The following is a 19,169-nucleotide window of genomic DNA, read 5'->3' on the forward strand; positions in this document are numbered from 1 at the left end:
AAATAAGTAACTACTATACCCAAAGCTGGGCAGTTTCCTAATACTGGTAGTCCATCTCTTCAGTGAGTAATTTGGCCAGGAAAAATGTGATGTCTTTAGGGATATTTTTATCAATGTAAACTGGTATATTGAATACCAACTTTTGGTTATCTGAAAAATGTACACTGTGCCATTTGACTCAGATATGAGTTTTCTTGGCATAGTTTTAATATCAGGCATCAGCTATTATATTTGTTACTTGGATTATTAATATTAACCCAAAAGATTTAAACAAGTATATCGATGGTTCTCAGCTGAGGGTAGTTTTGCATGGAGACAATTTAAGTTATTACAGCTGGGGAAGGGGAGATGCTACTGTCTTCTAGTGGCTCAGGGTCAGAGATACTATTAAACATCCTAAGAAGCCTAGCATAGCTCCCCACAACAAAATATATCCAGTGCAAAATGTCAGTAATGTCAATGTTGATAACCTTGCTTATAAAAATTTTGAATAACACGGCTTCTACAATGGCTGGGATTCACCCTATTGTAATGCAAAGCTTTGGATATTTTTGTCCAGACTTAAATTTTGTCTAAAACTTAAACTATTGCTGCAAATATTTGGAAAGAACTAGTCACTGAAAGCAGAATAAAATAAATACAATGTAAATAAATGCCTACATATTTTAAACACTAATTCATACATACTGAAGATTACAGAAAATATAAACAGGCTCTTTAGATAACATTTCACTTTGTATTTGATAATCATGTGCTCTCCTTTGTTGTCAAAGTAGAAAATGTGATGATGATGTATAAGTGTTACAGATTATTCCTGTCAATGAGTAGATTTTAAAATGAGATGTTTTATCTTTAATTTTTTTAACTTTTCATAATTATGTTGAGGCTTTTGGTAAATAATGACGCTTTTTCATGATCAAGTTTTACCCCAAATTTTTAGGGTTCATTCATAAATAAATATTTAAATTGAGAAAGAGTAATATGTTCGTTTTAAATGTGTAAATTTTTTTCTTTTGTCTTTGCTATTTTTCTGAAATAAAGGAATATTGTTGTTTTTTCTACTAGCCTGTCCCTTCTGTTATAAATAGGATGTAGAGTACAAGCAGGTTACTTCTGTGAAGTAAAGTAGCAGCATTTTGTCTGAGCATGTTTAGACAAAATTTTCTCTACTACCAAACCAAATGACTGCCTGGCAGTCAGCCTTAAAGGTTACTGGTTGTGGATTTCTTTCTTCTTTTCTCTTTGTAATTAAACTACATAAATACTAATACGTAATGTTCTTCTAAGATTTTAATTACAATTCAAAATTTAGCATTAATGATTGCAAACAAAAGTTTTTCAGTGTCATGTAACAGGACCTTTAGTTTTCAGTCAGTTGGATTTCTTCTATTATTACCATGAGAAAAATAGGTCATTTCCTTTTCCAGTTAATAGTGTTGCTTTTAGAAAGTGAGAACTTTGAGACATCCTTATGAAGCCCAGCACTTGAACAACTTATAATACCAGGTTTATATAGAAAGTTTAATAATATTAACCACCTTGAGACAGGATAACCAATGAAGGGTCTTTTTAAAAATTCTTGGTTTTAAAGCAGGAACTCTGATTATATTAGTAGTTGATAATGTTTCCACAATAGTCAAATTGTAGATTATATGAATAACCTTGCTTAGTAAAAAAGTTAATAGCTTCATTTGTATTGAATGAACATTGTAAACGGGATCTTCCTTTGCCTCTGTGTATATGTGGGTGTATACTACAAGAGTTTATACAAGGGAGTATAAATACACATTTCTTAACCCCTTATGTGAAATTTAAATTATCAAGAATATCAGTGGAGAGAAGTTTTTTTGTATTTTTTTTAAATTTCATAGAGGAAGAGGGAGAGAGATAGAAACATCAATGATGAGGGAGAATCATTGATTGGCTGCCTCCTGCATGCCCCCCACTGGGAATCTAGCCCACAACCCAGGCATGTACCCTGACCTGGGAATCAAACTGTGACCTCCTGGTTCATAGGTTGACACTCAACCATTGAGCCACACTGGCCGGACAAGGGAACATTTTTTATTTGTATCTTATTAAATCTCCTAACTACTACTGACTTACTAAATTTAATTGTTAGTTATTAATGGATTTGTTAATTGTTCCTAATTTAAAGTTGATGTAGCTAAACATACACAATGAGTGTAAAATACGGCTTTTTTTAAAGGGTGAAGTTGAACAAATTGCTATGATGAAACCAAAAGGCCAGACTGAACATGATGAGGGTATGCTTGAATATTTAGAAGATATAATTGGTTGTGGACGGCTAAATGAACCTATTAAAGTCTTGTGCCGAAGAGTTGAAATATTGAATGAACACAGAGGAGAGAAGGTGAATCTCTTGTAGATTTTTGTTGTAAATCAGAATGTTTCATTTATTAACAAATTTTAGGAATCAAATATTTAAGTTACTATAGATTTTAATTGAAAAATGTTTGCTATTTTAGATTGAATGTTATATTTTTTATTAACATTTTAATGCAGTTTATATGTTTTATCTCATTTTGGCATATTTTAAATTCAGGTTGTACATTTGAAGTGTTTTTTTTAACAATCTATACACTATTGATTTTTGTAGTTAAACAGAGTTAAGATGGTGGAAAAGGAAAAAGATGCCTTAGAAGGAGAGAAAAACATAGCAATTGAATTTCTTACCTTGGAAAATGAAATATTTAGAAAAAAGAATCATGTTTGTCAATATTACATGTAAGTACCTTAATGTATCTGACAGTAAGTCAAATCCCGTTTTCTTTTCCTATGTTAGAGAGATGTGAAGTATAAAAATTATTTTATGTGATATTCATTAAATTGCGGTTGTTCACCATAGTATTAAAGTTGACTTTTAAAGAATCCTACTTTAAGTTGGGAAGTGGGCTCACAAGTATTTGTTACTATACTTAATAGTTTTATATATACTTTTTAATTCTTATGACAGACATAATTTTGTTTATAAATGGAACCTATTTTGTTCCACCTAGGTTGCTATTCCCCCCCCCCCTTTTTTTCCATACACACATCCTTCAGTAGCCCCAGGTTTTTGTAAATTGGCTGTAGTTAAGAATATTTTAGAAATGGCTAGTTTTACTAAAATCATTACATAATTTTAAAAATGACATTTTGGCATCTCCAATTTCTTTTTCTCTCTCTAGTCATGATCTGCAGAAACGAGTTGCTGAAATGGAAACTCAAAAGGAAAAAATTAATGAAGATACCAAAGAAATTAATGAGAAGAGCAGTACGCTATCAAATGAAATGAAAGCTAAGAATAAATCTGTAAAAGATGTAGAGAAGTAATAATTTTTTAGAAAGTACTAGAAGTATTTAAATTCAGTTAATTTTATTACCTGTATGTGTATGTGTCTATATATAAACTTCTTGGCAGCACATAAGTATAATACATTTGCCAGCATACAAAATGGTCTCCTTTTGCAGACAAAAACGAAACATTTAATTGCCCTGCATCCAGTGCAGTCATCATTACAGATTTGAGTACTCAATGCTAAAGTCTTAAAATAATGGAGGATGCTACCCCCTTGTGGCAGAATTCCATAAACAAAACCTCACAGCAAAAATAAGTACTTATTAATCTGACGGATTGTTTTAAGAATAAAGAGTTCACAGATGTAATTGAGGTAGAATTGGAGTTATTTTAGATAAGATTTGTTTAAATGTTTTGTTCATGACTTTTCTATGCTAACATTTAATGAAATTAATATCTCTTACCTATGATTTTTCTTTTTTATTCTTTAAGTTTTATGGTAAAAAAATTTTATGCCTAGATATCGTAGTCCATGGGGAATGTAGTATTTCCCATCCAGCATAGAAGGGCAAAATAACTCTCATAATCACTTACTGGCTTCCTCAAATATGGGGGGGAAGGTAGGATCAACTTGAAAATAGGCTATTTTAGGACCCTACCTTTTAAAAGCTTGGATACGTTTATAGAAGAAATGTCCCAGGCCGGGTATAATAAGCCTTAAATACCTGAATATCCAAAAATGATTGATTATTTTCTTGCTTTGCTAGGAAACTGAATAAAATTACAAAATATATTGAGGAGAACAAAGAAAAATTTACACAACTAGATTTGGAAGATGTTCAAGTTAGAGAAAAATTAAAACATGCTTCAAGTAAGGCCAAAAAACTGGAGAAACAACTTCAAAAAGATAAAGAAAAGGTGGGTTTTAGGGAAATTTTTCTTAAAATTTAATGTCTGCATATCAGATCTAGATTTTATGATTTTTTATGGATGTGCTTGCCCCTTATTATCTAAGAGAGTGTGTGGGGATTCTGAATATTGTGTTTAAGATTCATCTCCGAAACTGATGCTTTCCCCAAAACATTCATTGAATTTGAGTTTTAGAGCATGTTTCTGATATACATTGTTGGAGAAACATTATTCTTTGTTATGTATTATAGACTTAAAAGTATTGCCTACCTCTTACAAAAATTAAATCGAGTTCCTCCTTATAAAGGAGGGAAGGGGAAACTGGTAATTTATAACGAAGTGTTTAAAAAAAAAAAAAAAACTTTGGATCAGAATGCCTACCTTGCTAGGGGCCAGACTCTAATAATTAATTTGGGACCTTTTCTAACTATGCTCATTGCTCTATCAGATACTAATAGATATGACACCTAAGCACCTTTCCCCAAAAAAAGCTTTTTACCATGTAATTACACAGTAATTATAATATTGGCTTTGTTTTACCTTATAAGCATTTTCTAAATGTATTTGTTCACAAAATACTTTCTGCTTGGTATAATGACAAATCTTACATGAATCAATGTTTGAGGAACATCATTTAAGGAAACGTTGAACTTTGCTAGTACTAGATCATCAGAATAAACAAAATACCATATGGATTTGGGAGTAACCCCTAAATTGGACAAATAGCCAAATGTAACTGTTATATAGTTGGCCTTTAGGCATCAAATGTGGGTAAGTGGTTATTGGTAGTAATGGAATGAAATAGTAGTCCTCCATGGTAACTCTGGAAGGGTAAAGTTGTGAAAGATCTTAGGATTTGAGGGAAGCTACAGGGTATACTAGTAAAGGTAATTTGTGGTAAGTTTTAATATACTATGATGGATAGTTTTAAGAGATCTCATGTAGTCCCAGCGTTTTAATAGGTGAAAGGATAATTACCGCCTGAAATTGACCCAGGCAGGGAGAATTTTATTCGTAAGGAATCAGGGATTCCTAGAATTAGCTTTACCATTACAATGAGATACAGAAATTTCAGTAAATGGTTAAGAAAATACTTGCAGATATCCTTTACAGATACCCTTTTCTATCACAGAGAGAAAAAAGGACTTGTTAAAACCAACTAATTCAGATCTAAATACAATAGTATTAAATGCCTTAGACACATGCTCCTATACCTTTAATTTGTTTTATAATTTTAGGTAGAAGAATTTGAAAGTATACCTGCCAAGAGTGAGAGTATCATAACTGAGACAACAACTAGAAAGAATACCCTTGAGAAGGAAAAAGAGAAAGAAGAAGGAAAATTAAAGGAAGTGATGGATAGCCTTAAACAGGAAACACAAGGGCTTCAGAAAGAAAAGGAAGTAAGATTCATCATCACTTGGTGTTTATTTTAGTGGCTTTTTTTTAACTTGATTGTTTTTGTAGTAATAGTTAAAACTGACCTGTTAGAAGAAAAAGTTTGGACCTTTAATATCTAACCTAACATTCCTAAAAAATCTTTGTCTTTTCTGCCCCTTTTTTTTTATTATTATCTGAGTTAGAATTTATAGTGGTCACAGAAAATGTAACATGTCCAATATTTTGTTATATATGCCATTCTTTGTTGAGCCTACTGATTTCATCATCAAATTTTCTTTTTCATCTTATTTTCTTGGTAACCAACTATAAAAACCCAGACACACTAAGCACACAGGTCGATATCCTATTTCTTTGCTTCTATAGCTCTTATGTAATAGTTTAAAACTACAGCCCTTATATTAGTTTTTGGTTCAAGTCATCTCTGATCTTGTATAGATTATGTCTCCAAGTCATATTCCTCAAAGTAGCAAAAAATAATACCTATCTTATGAATCTTTGTAAAAATAAAATGTATGTATACTCATAAGTGCCTTGAAATTAAGAAATTAAATGTTAGATAGCTATTACATTACTTTAGCATTTGATTAATGTAACGAATTTTTTTTTTAATTTTTTTTTATTTTTTATTGCTTAAAGTATTACAAAGGGAATTACATATGTGTCCATTTCTTCCCCCCGCCCTAGACAGTACCCTAGCCTCCCCTATCCCCCTGTGTCTTATGTCCATTGGTTATGCTTATATGCATGCATACAAGTCCTTTGGTTGATCTCTTACCCCCCTACCTCCTGCACCCCCACCCTCCCCGGCCTTCCCGCTGCAGTTTGACAATCTGTTTGAGGCAGCTCTGTCTCTGTATCTATTATTGTTCAAAAGTTTATAATGGTCTCTATTATCCATGAATGAGTGAGATCATGTGGTATTTTTCCTTCATTGACTGGCTTATTGTAACGAATATTATAAGCACAAATTTTAGCTGTCTTTGTATTTCACCACGTTTTAATAAAGCGGTTCTCAACCTGTGGGTCGCGAGCCCTTTATCGGTTGAACAACCCTTTCACAGGGGTCACCCAAGACCATCCTCTATATAAGATATTTACATTATGATTCTTAACAGTAGCAACATTACAGTTATGAAGTAGCAACGAAAATAATTTTATGGTTGGGGGTCACAACATGAGGAACTGTATTTAAAGGGCCAGAAGGTTGAGAACCACTGTTTTAATAAGTAATGATAATTGAATTAAATTGACTTTATGTACATAAATTACAGGCTTGTGTACACCCTTTGTCTTTTAATTATTCCTCAATAAAGTGTTGGTTTGTTGTTGTTTTTTCATTACAGATATAATAGATTCTATTTTGAAATATGGACATATTCTAATGTTATACTACAAAACTTTATAAGTGATAGCCCATATGGTAAAGTGGCAATGGATAATATAGTGGCTTTCATAATGGTATACATTATGAATGTAGTTTTCACATTTGTTCAACTAATGTATACTGAGTATTCCCATGTGCCTTTGTACCCTTTGTTAGTGAAAAAGCCAGGACTCACATTCAGGTGTCTTCATTCCTCAGCATTAGCTAAAAAAAAGGCTCCGCCATTTATGGGGGAGTGCTTTTGAACAAATTATTTAAACTCTGATCTCAGTTTCCTCAAAATGAACATAATGATGGTATTTACCTCATAGAATTGTCATTTCATGGAATTAACAAATACCAAAGGCATTCACAATAGTGTCTAGAATATAGTGAGAGAGGGGTGTGTTAGTGTTCGTGAGTTTCGCATCAAACATTTAAACTATCTGATGACGTTGGATGGAACCTCATGTTTCTGGGCCTATTCCTTTTTGTATGAAATGAAGGGGCCTTTTGTAAGGGCCTTTCCTAAACCATTACTCTAATACATAGGCTCTTTCTTCACAGCCCATCATAGTAGCCCAAAATTTCTACACATCAAATAATGACGTGTTGAGGATTACCCTGACCTTACCTCTAAAACTTTTAAAGATGTTTAACACAAATATACTTGAGGGAACTTTCTGCTGAATAGTCCTTAGACCTTACCATTTCAGATAAAGTGATGTATAAAGGCCATGGGATCCAGAGTTTAGACCCAAATTTTTGTTCTCTTAACCACTACTCTTATGTTTTAACTAGAGACCTGGTGCACGACATTCGTGTGGGGGGGGTCCCCTCAGCCCAGCCTGATCCCTCGCTCCCCTAAGACTTCAGGTGGACATCCCCCCAGGGGTCCTTAGCACTGCTGCGGAGGTGGGAGAGACGCTCACCAGCCCTGAGCCTGGCTTCTGTGGGAGAGTCTGCCCCCTGATGGTCAATGCGTGTCATAGTAACTGGTCATTCTGCCATTCCGTCTATTTGCATATTAACCTTTTGTTATATAGGATATAGGACTTCTAAAATGAGCATACTAATATATACCTCATTAAGCTCTTGTGAAATCAGTTGGGAAAGATTATATACAGCAAAACAGTCCATTCCTCTTGTAAGAATTATTTAATTGTATATATTATGCTTGTAGAATCTCTTAAGTTGAATTCAAAATACATGGTTTCTATTTCAGTTTAAGTTTGAAAACACAATATGATGTCTTATCATATTTTAACAGAGTCAAGAGAAAGAACTTATGGGTTTCAGCAAATTGGTAAACGAAGCCCGTTCAAAGATGGATGTAGCCCAGTCAGAACTTGATATCTATCTCAGTCGGCATAACACTGCAGTGTCTCAATTAAGTAAAGCCAAGGAAGCTCTAATTGCAGCTTCGGAGACTCTCAAAGAAAGGAAAGCTGCAATCAGAGAGATAGAAGCAAAACTCCCTCAAACTGAACGTGAATTAAAGGAGGTAAATCTTGGCTTCTTTATTTCATATGAACATCGTTTATCAACCCAAGTTTTGTATATATGTTTTTCTTATTTTTTTAATTTCAACATTTGAGGTGACTGGTTACAGATGGTCCCCCAACTTAGGATTTTTTAACTTTATGATGATGTGAAAGTGATAAACATAAGTTACATGAGATATTTAACACTTGATAATTAAGTAGACTTTGTGTTAGATGATTTTGCCAAACTGTAGGCTAATATAAATGTTTGGAGCACATTTAAGTAGGCTATGATGTTCAGTAGGTTAGGTGTATTAAATGCATTTTTTTAGTTAATGGTATTTTCAACTTCCAGTCAGGTTATTGGTATGTAATCCCATCCTAAGTCAAGAAGCATTTGTATAGATTTTTTTTTTTCATTGAGTGTTAATATTGCCCAAAAGAACGGGGCTACTAGTATAGTATTCCAACTGATAAGAACTGAGACTATCAAGAAACTTGCTGTATTCTACCCAGGATCATCGAACAGCAAATAACAATGCTACCACCACCATTATTTCCCATGGAATTTAAACAAAAAGAAGTTTGTGTTTCCCTAAATCTATGTCTAGACAACTTATGCAAAAATAAATGGAAAACCGTAAATATGTGAATGAATATGCAAATCAACTATATTAATGTAATTTTTTAAAATTTAGGGATGTGGTTTTATTGTTGGGACTAGAAACTGTTTTAAAGTAATCAAGATACTTAGTTTAGCCCATTGGTGCTCCTATTCTTGAGTGAATTATCTATCTAAGGAACTTTGTAACTTGAATCTTCCAAAAGCCTCATTAGGCAAGATGGCAATAGAAAGTGCTATCTGAAGAGAAACTATAATTTTGGAAATTGTTTTTATTTTTCCCCCCATTTTAGTAAATGTACACTACTTGGTCATCTGGGAATTTCTTGATCATGTAGAATTTAAATGTAAACTTAAATTATATCCAGTGACCACTTCTTATCTCCTCCCTAGTAATTCAGTTTATTTTTGGATAAGTTGTAACTATAACTTGAGCTTTTACTTTATACTAGTGTGACTCGTAATAGAGGTGATAATTCAAAGCCAGGAAATGAGAATGTCAGTTAGAAAAAATGGCTGCTCTAAATTGGAGATTTAGCAACTGGGAATTTGAATTTTTGTGTGCATGTGGGTGGTTCCTCTTCTTTTGGCAGTCTGACATTTTTGTATAGCAGTATAATTCACTCATCATGTGCCCCTTAATTTTAGAGCTCTGCTTTTTTAATGTTTTTTTCTTTATTTAATAAATGTTCATTATTATTTAGAAAGCATAGCACAGTATAACCAATAGTCCTGCCGGGGTCACCCATATTTAGGGTCTTGTACAAAGTCTGCTTTCTTATTAGTACAGAATTTAAGAGTTAGGACACGTTATGCATAACTGTGTAGCTTCAAACTGGGATTTCCACAGCCCCAGCGCTACTTGCTCTATCAGTCAGTATATTGCTCCTAGAACCATACTGCATGTATCTTCATTATCCAAACAATTTATGCCCTTTTTAAAATAGAAAATCCATCCACATTTTTTCAAAACCAAACCAGCATTTGCAGTATGGTCCCTTAGTTCTGGTTTAAGTGTTTATTGTTGGCCTTTCTTTTTTTGAGGCATTACAGTTAATTCTATGCTGTAATTTAGGCATAGAATTATGGGATTCATTTTGTTTTGTTTTGTTTTACTTTTCACTTTTAGAAAGAAAACGAACTTCAAAAACTTACGCAAGAAGAAATAAAATGCAAAAGTTTGGTTCGTGATCTTTTCCAAAAAGTTGAAGAGGCAAAGAGTTCCTTAGCAATGAATCAAAGTAGAGGGAAAGTCCTTGATGCAATAATTCAAGAAAAAAAATCCGGCAGGATTCCAGGAATATATGGAAGATTGGTAAAGTAGATTTATTTGGAAATAACTACACACTTTTCTCTCAAGAAAAACATTGTAAATAATTGTCTTGCCTTGACTTAAAGAAGTGTATATTGAGTGTCACTGTATTCAGATAACATTTTTATTTATTTATTTTATGAAATGAATCTTCATGATGAACAAGTGTCACAGTGGCAGCCAGCTGCCATTTGAAGTCACACTAATTTAAATGTAACTGCTTTATTGATTTTTAGAAATATTTTTAATACATGTTATTGATTTTTCACAGAGAGGAAGGGAGAGAGATAGAGTTAGAAACATCGATGAGAGAGAAACATCGATCAGCTGCCTCTTGCACATCCCCCACCGAGGATGTGCCCGCAACCCAGGTACATGCCCTTCACCGGAATCGAACCCGGGACCTCTCAGTCCGCAGGCTGACACTCTATCCACTGAGCCAAACCGGTTTCGGCTGCTTTATTGATTTTTAGAGCAAGAGGGAGGAAGGGAGGGAGACATCGATGAGAGAGGAACATCATTATCGGCTGCCTCCTGTACACCCCCTACTGGGGATTGAGCCCTCAACCAAGGTACATGGCCTTGATTAGAATCAAACCCAGGACCCTTCAGTCCACAAGCCAACGCTCTATTCGCTGAGCCAAAGTGGCTAGGGCACATTTTGTTTATTTTAAAAGATGTTCAATTTTAAACATTTTGTACTTATACTCAGGGATGGTAAAATTCTTGGTAGTATGGATTCTCTCATTTAAAAAAGGGGTTTGGGGGGGGCGGTTTGGTTGGGATAATTTTAATTTCAAGGGGAAAAAAACTTTCGTAATGGTAAACTTTAACAAAACTACTCCATACTTTTTTTTTTAAGCATTTGATAATTGTATTCTGGGTTTTATACCATTATACCAAAGGATGTGCCTAGAGTTTAGGAACATCAACAAGGGATATTTAGAAACCCAAGGCTAGCAATAGTGGAGACCATTCCCGCTCCTGAGACTGAAGAGGGAAGGAAGCTGTGGCCATGATTAGAGGGTGGTCAGGAGAAAAAATATATTTCAACCTGATTCATCTCCTACCCTGCCCGTTTCTCTAGCTGGTGCCTCGCATTAGCTAAAGCTAGAGAGCCAAAGGAGCCAGTTGGTGCAATCCCTGAGTCAGCATTCCAGAGAAGGAAGCGGAAGAGAGTGATTCACAAGCACAAGTGAAAATTACCCAGTATAGTAGCTTCCTATCTAAATGTTAAGTGATTTCCACCTTATTTTCTCAAAGATACACAATTTGATCCTATTCATTTGCGTCAGGGAAAAATAAAGCTAATCAGTGAATGTTGCTTGGTAGCTAATTTATTATAGATTGATAAGTAGGCAAATGTGTTTCATTAGGATGTTCATCATCTTAGATGGCTTTGAATAATTAAGAGTTTTAAGTTACTTTGCTCATAGTACTTTTAGGTTTCAAATTCTCAGTTTTTAATTTTTATGCAGTGAAAGCAATTCTTTCATTTTATGCTTTCATTAAAAGTTTAAAATCTGCATATTCATGACCTTTTAAACGGTAGATTAAAAATTAGTTGAATGACAGGAAGACATATTTTTCATTGTGTGCCCTTATTGTACTTTTTAAATTCATGTGTAAGTATAGTTTTTCAATTAAGAGTAGTTTGCAAAATCTTTATGTATAGTTATATGATCCTGTGCCTAATTCCTTGCTTATTACACATTGATTTCTCTTCCCCCACCCCTATTATATTAGGGGGACTTAGGAGCAATTGATGAAAAATATGATGTTGCTATTTCATCCTGTTGTCGGGCATTAGACTACATTGTTGTTGACTCTATTGATACAGCCCAAGAATGTGTCAACTTCCTTAAAAGACAAAATATTGGAGTTGCGACCTTTATAGGTCTGGATAAGGTAGGTGCTCATAAAAAGCTACAAATAATTTAATTAAGTGCCAATTGTTGTTTTTGAATTTTTGAATTCTAGCTTTTCATTTTTACTTCCATCATCAATAATTACTTTAAAAAAACAAAACCTTTATTGAAATATAGTTCACATACCATAAAATTCACCATTTTAACATATACAGTTCAGTGAGTTTTAGTATATTCACAATGCTGATTAACTGTAATTCCCAATTATTTTCATCACCCCCAAAAGAAGCCTTATGCACATTAGTAGTCACTGCCCATATTCTCCCCACTCCCCAAGGAACCTCTAATCTATTTTTTGTCTCTATAGATTGAACTGTACTGGACATGTCATATAAACGGAATCATAATATGAAGCCTTTTGTGTCTGGCTTTAACTGGGTAGATTTTCCAAGTTCATCTATGTTGTAGTATGCACCAGTACTTCATTTCTTTTTATTGCTGAATGGTATTCCATCGAATGGATATGTGCCACATTTTGTTTACCTGTTCATCAGTAATTGGCTGTTTGTGTTGTTTCCATGTTTTTTTGTTTTCAAATATATTTGTATTGGTTTCAGAGAGGATGGGAGAGAGAGAGATAGAAACATCAACAATGAGGGAGAATCATTGATCAGCTGCCTCTTGCACGCCCCACAGTGGGGATGGAGCCTGCAACCCGGGCATGTGTGCCCCTGACCAAAATCGAACCTGGGACACTTCAGTTTCAGTCCGCAGGCCGACGCTCTATCCCAGCCGTGGGCAAACTACGGCCCGCGGGCCGGATCCGGCCCGTTTGAAATGAATAAAACTAAAAAAAAAAAACCCGTACCCTTTTATGTAATGATGTTTACTTTGAATTTATATTAGTTCACACAAACACTCTATCCATACTTTCGTTCCGGCCCTCCGGTCCAGTTTAAGAACCCATTGTGGCCCTCAAGTCAAAAAGTTTGCCCACCCCTGTTCTATCCACTGAGCCAAACCAGCTAGGGTTTGTTTCCATGTTTGGCTATTAAGGATAATGCTGCTATGAACATTCAAGTGCAAGTTTTTGTGCAGCTACATGTTATTGATTCTCTTGAGTTAATACCTAGGAGTGGAATTGCGGGGTCACATGTGAACTGTTTCTTTTTGAGGAACTACCAAACTTTTCTAGTTGCTGTACTATTTCCTTCCAAGGATGTCTGAGAGTTCCAATTTTTTTTACATCCTCAACTTAGTGAGTGTGAAATGATATCTCATTGTGCTTTTGATTTGCATTTCTGATAACTAATGATGAACATCTTTTCATGTGCTTATTGGCCATTTGTTATCTTTGGAGAAATATCTATTCAAATTCTTTGTCCATTTGTTAAGTGGTTTGTCTTTATTATTGAGTTGTAGGAGTTCTTTAAAATATTCTGGATAGAAGTCTCTTGTCAGATGTATCATTTGCAAATATTTTCTCCCATTCTGTGGGTTCTTTTCACTTTTTTGGTGGTGTTCTCTGAAGCGCAAAAATATCTTAATTTTGATAAGTACACTTTTTTAAAAAAATTTGGTTGTTTGTGTTTGAGTGTCATATCTAGGAAACTAGTGCGTAATCCAGGAGCACAGTAATTTATTTCCTCTGCTTTTTCCTAAGAGTTTTATAATTTTAGCATAATTTTACATTTACTATAGGTTTTAAATTCGTGTGGAGTTAATGTTACAATATAATGTAAAGAAGGGGTCCAACTCTACTCATTTACATGTGGATACCTAATTGTTCCAGCACCATTTCTTGGAAAGATTTACTTCCCCATTGAATTTTCTTGGTACCTTTGTTGAAAATCAACTGACCAGAAAGGTTTATTTCTGGACTCTACGTTTATCTATCTTTGTACTGGTACCATACTGTCATGATTACTGTAGCTTTGTGATAAGTTTTGAAATCAGGAGTCCTCTGATTTTTATTTATTTTATTGATTTGAGAGAAAGAAACATTGATTTGTTGTTCTACGCATCCATGCACCCACCGGTTGCTTTCTATATGTGCCCTGACTGGGGATGAGACCCACAGCTTTGGCATATCAGCAGAGTGGTCTAACCAACTGAGCTACCTGACCAGGGCTCTAATTTGGTTCTTTTATATCAAGATTGTTTGGGCTATTCTGAGTCCCTATAAGTTTCATATCAGTATTCAGATAAGCTGGTCATTTTCTGCCCCCAATACACAGGCAATTGGAATTTTATTAATTTTATTTTTTAATTACATTTGACATACTATATCATTAGTTTCAGGTATAAAACAATGATTAAACATGTAATTTACAGAGTGATTATATAACTTACAGACCTTGATAAGCAACTGGAATTTTGATATCAATTGCATTGAGTCTGTAGATCAATTTGGATAGTATTCTCATCTTAATAATATTAAATGTTACAGTCCATGAACCTGGAATGTCTTCCATTTATGTAGGTCTAATTTCATACCATAATCTTTCAAAGCCTGCAGTAAATAGGTCTTGTGTTTCTTTGATTAAACATAAGTTTGGGGGATTTTTCTGTTTATATAAATTGAGTTTTCTTAATTTCATTTTAATTTTTTAATTGATTTCAGAGAGGCAGGGAGAGAGAGAAACATCAGTGATGAAAGAGAATCATTAATTGGCTGCCTCCTGCACACCCCCAACTGGGGATCAAGACCACAACCTGGGCATGTGACCTTAACTGGAATCAAACCAGCTGGGGCTTAATATTTCATTTTCAATACTAGTATATAGAAGTACAATTAATTAATTTTTGTATGTCGATCTTGTATCCTACAATTTTGCTGGATTCATCATCAGTTTTAATAGTTTTATGGCAGGATTCTTTAGGATTTTATGTTTGTTAAATCATGTCATCTTTGAATAGAGTTTTATAATTACCCCTTTTTTAAAAATAACAATAAATATAGTAGTCCCCCCCTTATCTGCAGCTTCACTTTCTGTGATTTAAGCTACCCATTGTAGATCACAGTCTGAAAATATTAAATGAAAAAATCCAGAAGTAAACAATTCATAAGTTTTAAGTTTTACACTATTCTGAGTAGTGTGATGAAATCTCACACTGTCTTCCCAGACATAGATTTTTCCCTTTGTCTAGGGCAGTGGTCGGCAAACTGAGGCTCACGAACCACATGCGGCTCTTTGGCTCCTTGAGTGTGGCTCTTCCACAAAATACCATGTGCGGGCACGCACGTACAGTGCGAAGTTGACTTAAAACTTTAAAGTTTATTAAGTTAATTTTAGGGAACGTTGTCGAGTGAAAGAAGATGTAGTGTTGAGGATTGAGAAAGGTATGTTGAGATGGTTTGGACATGCAGAGAGGATGAACGAAAGGAGATAGACGAAACAAGTATACAAGACAAGTGTGGATGGGAGAGTTGGAAGGGGTCGACCTCAGCGAACGTACCTCAATCAGATTGAGGACTTTTTTAGCAAAGGCCAGCTTAGGAGTACCCTAATTAGGTTAATAACAGTGTACCTACCTATATAGTTTAAGTTTAAAAAATTTGGCTCTCAAAAGAAATTTCAATCGTTATACTGTTGGTATTTGGCTCTGTTGACTAATGAGTTTGCCGACCACTGGTCTAGGGTGCCCACACTGTATATGCTAATTGCCTGTTAGTCACTTAGTAGTCAGAACCTTTATCAGAGAAAGATCACATTTACATAACTTTTATTATAGTGTAATTATAATCGTTCTATTTTATTAGTTGTTAATCTGTTACTGTGCTTAATTTATAAATTAAATTTTATCAGAGGTATATATGTATAGAGGAAAACATAGTACAAATAGGGTTCATACTATCCGCAGTTTCAGGCATCCACTGGGGAGGTCTTAGACTATGTCCCCTGCAGATAAGGGGGGAACCACTCTACTCGATTAATACAGACACTCAGAACTTTGTATACAAGTCCTTGCATTTTATACATGTATATAACTTACGACCTTAAAATGATTTATCCTTTATTTTAATGTATATATACTTAATATTTTACTTTTAGATGGCAGTATGGGCAAAAAAAATGACCAAAATTCAAACTCCTGAAAACACTCCTCGGTTATTTGATTTAGTAAAAGTAAAAGATGAGGAAATCCGCCAAGCTTTTTACTTTGCTTTACGGGATACCCTAGTAGCTGACAACTTAGATCAAGCCACAAGAGTAGCATATCAAAAAGACAGACGATGGAGAGTGGTGACGTTACAGGGGCAGATCATAGAACAGTCAGGTAATAGTCGTTATATTCCTATTACTGAGTGTATTTTTATTCAATCTTGTGGGGGGAAGACATCTCAGTCTGACTTCCATCCTCTGTTCTCAGGTACAATGACTGGTGGTGGAAGCAAAGTAATGAAAGGAAGAATGGGTTCATCAGTTGTTGACGTCTCTGAAGAAGAGGTCAGCACATTTTATAGTCATACCTTTTTTAAAAAAAAACAAACAGTTTTATTGATGTGTAGCATACATACTATAAAATTCAACCATTTTAGGTAGTATTCACATTTTGACAGATTGAATTTTCTATAATTAGATGTAGGATTTTATGTAAAGCCCTTTAAAGTTCTAAAAATAAAACTAATTAGAAAATATATATGCTCAACATATTTTTTCTATTACATTTGAATCATGGCTATTTCATAATTTATTTAACCATTTAACTTTTTTTCCCCACAAAATCATTACTGCATTACATAGTTTTTTCTATTTCAAAATAATTCTTTAAGGTATAAGTATAGTAGAGACTTCTGACCATATTTCCAAATTTTATTTCAAAATATTTTATATGCCCATAAGTATATGAAAATGTCAAAATGTCTGGGAAAAGCTGCCATGTTCTATTTATACCCTCAGAATCTAGATGTACTTTTTTCTTCCTTATAAACATAGTTGTCCTGGATATCTGACTTTTTCCAGTGAGTTATGCTTTCCTTCCCCTCCACCCCCCAGTATTTCCGTATTTTCGATAGTATATATCCTTTCACTTAAGTATTTGCATAGGGTGTCTTGTGTTGACTTAGTTGTTAATCTGAAACAACTCTTGTAGAAAACTTATTTCACTGGTACTCTTCTTTGTAGGTAAATAAAATGGAATCACAGTTGCAGAGAGACTCTCAAAAAGCAGTACAAATCCAGGAACAAAAAGTACAACTAGAAGAAGCAGTAGTTAAATTAAAGCATAGTCAACGAGAAATGAGGAATACACTGGAAAAGTTTACTGCAAGCATCCAGGTACTCTTATCAGTATTAGCTGAAACTAGTGGAATTCAGTAGTAATTTGACAGAAGCATTTTGCTGTTTGCTTACAGTTTTAAAATATAAGGGAGGAAGGGAATGGATCTCTAGGTGGAGGATCTGTCATAGTGTTGCTGTAGCCATAGCCATTCCTGGTGTCCATTTGTACTCTGCAAAAATGTAGCTTTCTTAACTATGTGACCCTTTACTTTCATTCTCTTTTCAAAGTAGAATGTCTCTTAATTATAAAAAAGCAATGCATGCTCTCCATCTTCTTAAAAAACAAAACAAAACACAGTTTTCAGGAAATACTCAAAAGATATCACCCTCCATTTTTATGTATATTCTTCAACTTTTTAATATTAACACCTAGTTTGCATGCATGTTTATGTATATGATAAATATGGATATGCATATTAAGTACACATATGGAATTTTAATGAGTCATACTAACTTTTCACTTAAGAAATTAGGGTTTTCTCTCTAAGCCAATGAAAATTTACTTTGCAATTGTGTTAGAGCCTTTTGTTTATACAATTTTAAATGTTTTTATGAATACTGCTATTTAAAATACCCTTGTTACCTTGTTAGGTATACCTTCATATACTCATCCAATTATTTCCTTAGGGTAGGTTCCTAAAAAATTAAAATTATTACTCAGTATGTGTACAATGGTTAAGGCATTTGTTGCATAAGGCCAAAATGACCTCAGAAAAGATAGTTATAATTATTTTTCCAAGTCTTAACACACTAGGTAGTCTTCAGTACATTGTAAAACGTATTCTTCAGTACATTGTAAATTTACTACTCTAGTATACTAGAAATGACATTTTAACTTGTCTTTGTAGTGAATTTGCCCATGATTTTATGTGTTTGTTGGCTGTTTTCATTTTTTAGATAAATTGTTCATATTTTCTGCTGTTTTTCTATTTGTATGTTGTCCTTAAAGTTTTTAAATGCCTTTTTTTGTTAATTCAAAATATTTAAAGGAAATGTTGATTCTGGGTTAAAATATTGACCTTGAATGTTAAAACTGTTCTGTAGCCTTTATCAGAGCAAGAGAAATATTTGAATGTCCAAGTTAAGGAACTTGAAGCTAATGTACTTGCTACAGCCCCTGACAAAAAAAAGCAGAAATTGCTCGAAGAAAATGTTAATGCTTTCAAAACAGGTATGTTTACAGAAACAGACCTTTTTTTTGTTGTTGTTGTTTTTAATGTTTGAAATTTTTAAAAATTGTAGTTTGTCATTTAAAAATAGCAAGTCACTGCTCTATGGTTTCTATTGTCTAATTCTCAAAGAGTTATAAAGTAGTATTAAGGTTAAATAAATAGTATTAAATTGAGAATTATATTTGACAGATAAAAAACCCAAGGCATAGAATGGTTTATATAATTTACCCAAGGTCACATAGCATATGGTGTTATAAGAATTCAAGGCAGTCTGATTCTAGAGCCCATGCTCTTAATTTTATATATTTGTATACTTTGGCCCAGTGTTCCCTGGAAACCCTTCAAAATAGTAGTTATTTTTGTCAGTGATTTTCAACCTTTTTCATCTCAATGGCACACACAAACTAATTACTAAAATTCTACAGCACACCAAAAATATATATTTTTTTGCC

The 19,169-nt window shown here is 33.9% G+C and overlaps 1 protein-coding gene across 1 annotated transcript in view; it reads left to right on the plus strand.

Annotated features, from left to right (window-relative positions):
* SMC4 (structural maintenance of chromosomes 4) overlaps nucleotides 1-19,169 on the plus strand; it is a 34,518-nt gene that overhangs the window by 8,414 nt on the left and 6,935 nt on the right. The window contains exons 6-17 of the mRNA XM_059686913.1: nucleotides 2,210-2,374; nucleotides 2,621-2,748; nucleotides 3,192-3,332; nucleotides 4,069-4,219; nucleotides 5,449-5,613; nucleotides 8,245-8,478; nucleotides 10,210-10,395; nucleotides 12,139-12,300; nucleotides 16,316-16,541; nucleotides 16,635-16,711; nucleotides 17,390-17,542; nucleotides 18,590-18,716. Of these exons, the coding sequence (XP_059542896.1) occupies nucleotides 2,210-2,374; nucleotides 2,621-2,748; nucleotides 3,192-3,332; nucleotides 4,069-4,219; nucleotides 5,449-5,613; nucleotides 8,245-8,478; nucleotides 10,210-10,395; nucleotides 12,139-12,300; nucleotides 16,316-16,541; nucleotides 16,635-16,711; nucleotides 17,390-17,542; nucleotides 18,590-18,716 (1,915 nt within the window). The remainder of the gene's footprint in view (nucleotides 1-2,209; nucleotides 2,375-2,620; nucleotides 2,749-3,191; nucleotides 3,333-4,068; nucleotides 4,220-5,448; nucleotides 5,614-8,244; nucleotides 8,479-10,209; nucleotides 10,396-12,138; nucleotides 12,301-16,315; nucleotides 16,542-16,634; nucleotides 16,712-17,389; nucleotides 17,543-18,589; nucleotides 18,717-19,169) is intronic.

This window comes from Myotis daubentonii, chromosome 3 (genome assembly GCF_963259705.1).
Source record: "Myotis daubentonii chromosome 3, mMyoDau2.1, whole genome shotgun sequence".
NCBI classification, from domain to species: Eukaryota; Metazoa; Chordata; class Mammalia; order Chiroptera; family Vespertilionidae; genus Myotis; species Myotis daubentonii.